Below are 6,798 nucleotides of genomic sequence, written 5' to 3' on the forward strand. Positions count from 1 at the left end.
GCGGTCTTCTGTGACAGATTATCTTCTGTCAAAACTTGCTGTGTTACTTTTTCGATACTTTTACATTCAAAGATGATGAGAGCTAACAGTTATCTTCAATATTGTCATCTCCGTAGCTCTCATCCCAAAATCCCTGCTAAGTCATGTACCTGCCGAGGACAAGAAAATCTCGGCTGAGCTTAATGCTTAGTGAACGGATAATAATAATTACACAACGAATATGAGATAACAAGTTCAAAACAATTTATAATGCCAAATGATAATTCAAAAGAAAGTAAAAATACCCCAAAAGCATGTCAAGGGTCCAAAGACCAAACCGCATCATGAGGACGCATTGTTCCCATAAGATGATTAGTCCATTCAGGCATAAGTGAGGAAAGGGGTGTGAGCACAACACAATAATCCTCTCCGTGGATTTAACCACCGCCACAATTCATTATCCGATAATGGTTCCTAGGATTGATCCATACGCCCTCTATTCGACCGGTACATAATCAAGTCCACTTTTAAGAATTATAAAAATGAGGACGCCATGATCGTTTTAGTCACAATGGAAACATCTCAATACCGGTGCTCCAGTTATTGAGTCTATAGTAAAATGTTTCACAAATGAAGCAATAAAACAAGTCAAGTGATCAAAATGATCCATATTCTGAATAAGAATATAAGTCGTAGTTCAAATGGAAATAAATTTCAATAACATTTGATAAGCATAAAATAAATTAGGAACAAATTATTCGGAATTTATCACGGATTATCCGGATTAGGAAGCCTTACGCAAATGAGATATGAAATCTGTATCTTAGCCGAATTTAACAATTAACGCACGATCAAACGAAAATCACGATCAAGTTTGATTTGTCCGCGTGCCTAACGAATGCATAACCGGTTACTATTTACAAAGCATAAAAACCGTAACATAATTATTCTAATAAAATTACTTAGTTCTTAATGTACTTTAAACAACCTAGACTTCAAGAAGGACAGCCGGATACGAATTGGAAACTCAAACGTAAAACTTAACCTTATTTTCTTTCGATCCAACCGCTTCCGTCCCTCTTATTTTTAAGCATTTTTTTACCCTATTTAGAGACCAATCCAGATTATATTTTCTAAATAAAAGTTGTAGATTGGTATCATACGAGTCTATTGATTTTGAAATCATCTCATTTGGATCATCCACCTATTTTATATGAATTTTACAAAACTGCAAATTAATCCCAAATACAGTGTAAACAGCCCCGAAAACACACTGTTTCGAGCCACTTAGAATCATAACTGCATTTTCGACTCTTCATAAAAGTTGTAGTATGCAGTAATATCTCTCTGAATGCAAAATATAAGCTTATTCCGATATACGGTTTGTGAGTTATACACTGTCAAAGTACAAGAGTTGCATTGTGGGTAAAATTAGATTACGTAATTCCGGACTAACTTTTATGATCCAACTTCCATGATTTGCTACATTTCATGCTATAAACATACTTCAACATATTAAACAGTAAAACAAGTCTAATGGTCGCTAACCTAAACTTAATCATGCATTTTTACTCCTTTCGACATTTAACCGAACAATTGGTCTAACATATACCCACAACCTAATCATATTGAAACTATAATATACCCTTTTAATTAGTACATCAATTTAACCAATTCTAGCATTCTAAGCAACAAATATATCATAATTTTTACAACATCAATCCGTAAACTTAGACATAAACATAATTTATAAACCGGTCTTAATAACCCTAACATAAACACCTTAATAAAATTGAATGAAATTTATACCTTTAAGAAGGGTTCGGAGAGTGGATTCTGAATATATATTTGTTACTTCGATTCCCTTAGTAACTTGACGTGAAATTTAGAGAGAAGACGGAGAATTTTAGAAAGAGAATTGAGAGAGAACGAGAAGACAGAAATCGGCGGTTCATACCGCCTATGCACATACATACATACATACATACATATATATATATATATATATATTTATATTTATATTTTTTTAATTTTTTTCAAAATCTAATTATATATATATATAATTTAATCATTTGGTGGTTTTAACCCTTCAAGTCTAGATTCTTAACTTTATGCCAATATAGGTATAAACTCAACTTTAGACACAAAACTWGTCTAGGGTACAAATTGGTTAAGCATATTTCTACCAAAAATTCACTTAACCCAATTGTACGAGTTAATGAAACACGCATATTATAATCCTCCCCTCCTAAAAAAAATATTCCGTCCTCGAAATTTAGATAGGGCTAGAGGATTTACGTGACTCAATTAAATTAGGGTACTTCTTTCACGTAGATTCCTCTGTTTCCCATGTGGCTTCTCGCTCGGAATGATTTCGCCATAACACTTTAATGAACGGTATTGACCTTCGTCGCATTTGTCTCTCTTCTCGATTAGTTATCGCCTCCGGTTCTTCAATATAAGAGAGATCTTTTTCAACTTTGTCCAACGGAGAATCCATCACATGGAGAGGGTGATAATGATATCCGCGGAGCAACGAGATATGGAAAACATTATGGATATGTGAAAGTTGAGGACGTAACGGTAAGCGATACGCCACCTCTCCTACCCGTTCAAGTATTTCAAAAGGTCTGATATATCTTGGACTAAGTTTAACTTTAATTCCAAATCTACGAATACCTCGTAACGGTGAAACTTTTAGGGAAACGTGATCACCCGTTTGGAAATCTAAATGTTTTTTATGCTTGTCAACGTAACTTTTCTGCCGAGATGGAGCCTCTTTCATTTTCTGTTTTGCGATCCCGACTTGTTCTGTAGTAATCCGGAGAAGTTCGGGTCCTTCGATAGCGCGTTTCCCCACTTCATTCCAACAGATCGGTGTTCTACATTTTCGACCATATAAAGCTTCGTACGGCGCCATGCCCATATTAGCTTGCCAACTATTGTTATACGCGAACTCCACAAGATATAGAGACTCGTCCCAACCACCAGACCACTCAAGAGCACAAGCTCGTAGCATATCTTATAGAGTTTCAATAGTTCGTTCAGTCTGACCATCTGTTTGTGGATGAAAAGATGAATTCATAGTCAATCACGTACCCAAAGCCTGGTGAAGACTTTTCCAGAATCGAGAAGTGAATCGCGGATATCGATCCGATGTGATAGAAACTGGCATGCCATGCAACCTCACGATTTCTTGCCGGAATAGATCGGACAGTTTACTAACAGGGCACGTCTCCTGTATAGGTAGGAAATGAGCCAATTTTGTTAGACGGTCAACTATTACCCATATAGCATCATGTCGTCTCTGAGTTTTTGACAGTCTTGTCACAAAATCCATAGAGATATGTTCCCATTTCCAAACTGGAATTTCCAATGGTTGTAACAATCCGCTAGCCCGTTGATGTTCAATATTCACTTTCTTGCAAGTAAGATATTTTGTCACGTATTCGGCTATATCCCGTTTCATACAGGTTCCACCAAAAGTATTGTTTTAGATCTCGATACATCTTAGTGGATTCGGGATGAATTGAGAACTACGAATTATGAGCTTCACTCATAACTGTTTCTTTGAGTTCAGGATTGTCGGGTACACAAAGTCGATTAGAGAACCAGATATACCTTTATCATCAACACGGAAATCGGACTGCGAATCATCTTTAGCCTTTTGTAAGATAACCCATAGTTCTCCATCCTCTTGTTGAGCCTCTTTGATTTGAGATACAGGAGTTGGTTCAACTGTGAGACTAGCCAAAAGTTCATTTGCACCACGATAACACAAAGAGATACCCATACGTTCTAGATTTGTAGCAATATGGGACTGAACGGTTAAAGACGATACATTACCAATGCCTTTACGGTTAAGGGCATCGGCGACTACATTGGCTTTGCCTGGATGATATTGAATTCAGACGTTGTAATCCTTAAGAAGTTCGAGCCATCGTCGCTGACGCATATTTAACTCTTTTTGCGTGAAGATGTACTTTAAGCTTTTGTGATCGGTAAAAATATCACAAGTCTCTCCGTACAAATAATGACGCCATATTTTGAGTGGAAAAATGGCTGCTGCCAACTCAAGATCATGAGTAKGGTAGTTTACTTCATAAGGTTTGAGCTGGCGAGAGGCATACGCAATCACTTTGCCATGCTGCATTAAAACACAGCCAAGACCACTTTTAGAAGCATCACTATAAACCTGAAAACCTCCCGATCCAGATGGTAATGCAAGAACAGGCGTTGTAATCAATCTCCTTCTCAGTTCTTCAAAACTCTTTTCCTGTTCTTCACCCCAAACAAATTTAAATTCTTTTCAAAGAAGTTTAGTCATAGGTCGCGCGATCCGGGAAACGTATTCAACAAACCGTCGATAGTAACCTGCCAGACCTAGGAAACTTTGGACTTCAGAAACATTTGTTGGTTTTGGCCAGTTAGTGACAGCCTCAACCTTTGCAGGATCGACTTTAATGCCTTCGYCGGAGATAATGTGGCCCAAAAATGCCACTTGATGCAACCAGAATTCACACTTAGAAAACTTTGCGTACAACTTCTTATTTTGAAGAGTTTCTAAAGTAATACGCAAGTGAGTTTCGTGATCTTCTTTTGACTTTCAATATATGAGAATATCGTCAATAAAAACGATAACAAAGTCCTCCAAATAATCTTTGAAAGCCCGGTTCATAAGTTCCATAAAAACTGCTGGAGCATTAGTTAACCCGAATGGCATAACAATGAATTCGTAATGACCATATCGAGTACGAAATGCAGTCTTAGGAATATCTTGATCTATGATCCGAATTTGGTGATATCCAGACCTTAAGTCGATCTTAGAAAAATACTTTGCTCCTTGGAGTTGATCGAAGAGATCGTCAATACGGGGTAAAGGGTATTTATTACGTACCGTGACCCAATTTAGTTCACGATAGTCAATACACAACCGCATCGATCCATCTTTCTTTTTAACGAATAGGACAGGTGCACCCCATGGAGATACACTAGGTCGAATAAAACCCCGATTAGAAAGATCTTCAAGTTGTTCCTTAACTTCTTTCATTTTGGTCGGAGCCATACGATACGGAGCCTTTGAGATAGGTGCAGCTCCCAAAACAAGATCAAATGTAAATTCAATTTCCCTTTCCGGAGGAACTCCTGGAAGTTCATCTGGAAAGACGCCTTGAAATTGATTAACAACAGGAATATCTTCAAGTTTAAGGCATACCTCTTCGGGATCTTGTAGTGAAGCTAAAAATCCTTCACATCCTTGCCATACCATTGCTTTAACATTTACTTATGAGATAACACGAGTTCCCTTCTCAGGTGAAACACCCTGAAATACGTATTCGGGTTCATTGACATCATCGAAGATGATTTGTTTGGATTTGCAGTCGATGGTTACTCGATGTTTAGACAACCAATCCATGCTAAGGATGATATCAAAGTGATCCATTTTCATCGGTAGTAAGGTAACTTCCCGAATTCGATCGCCAATAAATAACGGATAGTTTGGGAATTGACTAAGTATAAATACTGAAAGTAAATAGTTAACATGTATAAGGCTTAGGATAGTCCTATCTTAATTCTACTCACCTCATAGATCAAGACTAAATTGTACTACAGGATCATAACCTATAGCTCTGATACCACAACTTGTAACACCCCCGTCCCGCGTGGTCAAAGACGGGAGATGCCACAAGTGGAATAAAAAAAACAACGCGCTATATAAAACAGAGCAGCTAATAAAATTTACCAAAAGATAATTACATAACCACAGACGGAGATAACGTGTGTCAAAATACGGCCCCAAAATACCAGTATGTCTATATTAGTCATCAAAAGTTTAACGAAACTATGACTTAATGGGTTATCTTCAATATTGTCATCTTCGTAGCTCTCATCCCAAAATCCCTACTAAGTCATGTACCTGCCGAGGACAAGAAAATATCGACTGACCTTAATGCTCAGTGAACAGATAATAATAATTAAACAATGAAAACGAGATAACAACTTGAAAAGAAATTTATAACGCCAATTGATAATTCAAAAGAAAGTCAAAATGCCCCAAAAGCATGTCAAGGGTCCGAAGACCAAACCGCATCACGAGGACGCATTGTTCCCAAAGGATGATCAGTCCATTCAGGCACAAGTGAGGAAAGAGGTGTGAGCACAACACAACAATCCTCTCTATGGATTTAACCACGTCTACAATTCATTATCCGATAACGGTTCCAAGGATCGATCCATACGCCCTCTATTCGACTGGTACATAATCAAGTCCACTTTTAAGAACTATAAAAATGAGGACGCCATGATCGTTTTAGTCACCATGGAAACATCTCAATACCGGTGCTCCAGTTATTGAGTCTACAGTAAAATGTTTCACAAATGAAGCAATAAAACAAGTCAAGTGATCAAAATGATCCATATTCCGAATAAGAATATAAGTCGTAGTTCAAAATGAAACAAATTTCAATAACATTTTATAAGCATAAAGGAAATTCAAAACAAATTATTCGGAATTTATCACAGATTATCCGGATTAGGAAGCCTTAGGCAAATGGCTATCCCCGTGTCAAGTGAGATATGAAATCCGTACCTTAGCCGAATTTGACAATTAACGCACGATCAAACGTAAATCACGATGAGTTTGATTTGTCTGTGTGCCTAACGAATGCATAACCGGTTACTATTTACAAAGCATAAAAACCGTAACATAATTTTTCTAATAAAATTACTTTGGTTTTACTGTACTTTAAACAATGTAGACTCCAAGAAGGACAGCCGGATACGAATTGAAAACTCAAACGTAAAACTTAACCTTATTTT

At 37.1% G+C, this 6,798-nt stretch overlaps 1 protein-coding gene across 1 annotated transcript; it reads right to left on the reverse strand.

The window, feature by feature from the left end:
- Positions 1–2,305: 2,305 nt before the first annotated feature.
- Positions 2,306–2,998, reverse strand: LOC112503732. Its single transcript, XM_025107726.1, has one exon. The coding sequence runs from the start codon at positions 2,996–2,998 to the stop codon at positions 2,306–2,308; it is 693 nt and encodes a 230-aa protein (XP_024963494.1).
- Positions 2,999–6,798: the final 3,800 nt, after the last annotated feature.

This window comes from Cynara cardunculus, unplaced genomic scaffold (assembly GCF_001531365.2).
Source record: "Cynara cardunculus var. scolymus isolate 2C unplaced genomic scaffold, CcrdV1 Un_Scaffold_3690, whole genome shotgun sequence".
Taxonomy (NCBI): domain Eukaryota; kingdom Viridiplantae; phylum Streptophyta; class Magnoliopsida; order Asterales; family Asteraceae; genus Cynara; species Cynara cardunculus.

Bases quoted from the DNA above. Each gene is read 5' to 3' on its own strand.
- LOC112503732 (XM_025107726.1), bottom strand. From the start codon at position 2,998: ATGCTACGAGCTTGTGCTCTTGAGTGGTCTGGTGGTTGGGACGAGTCT.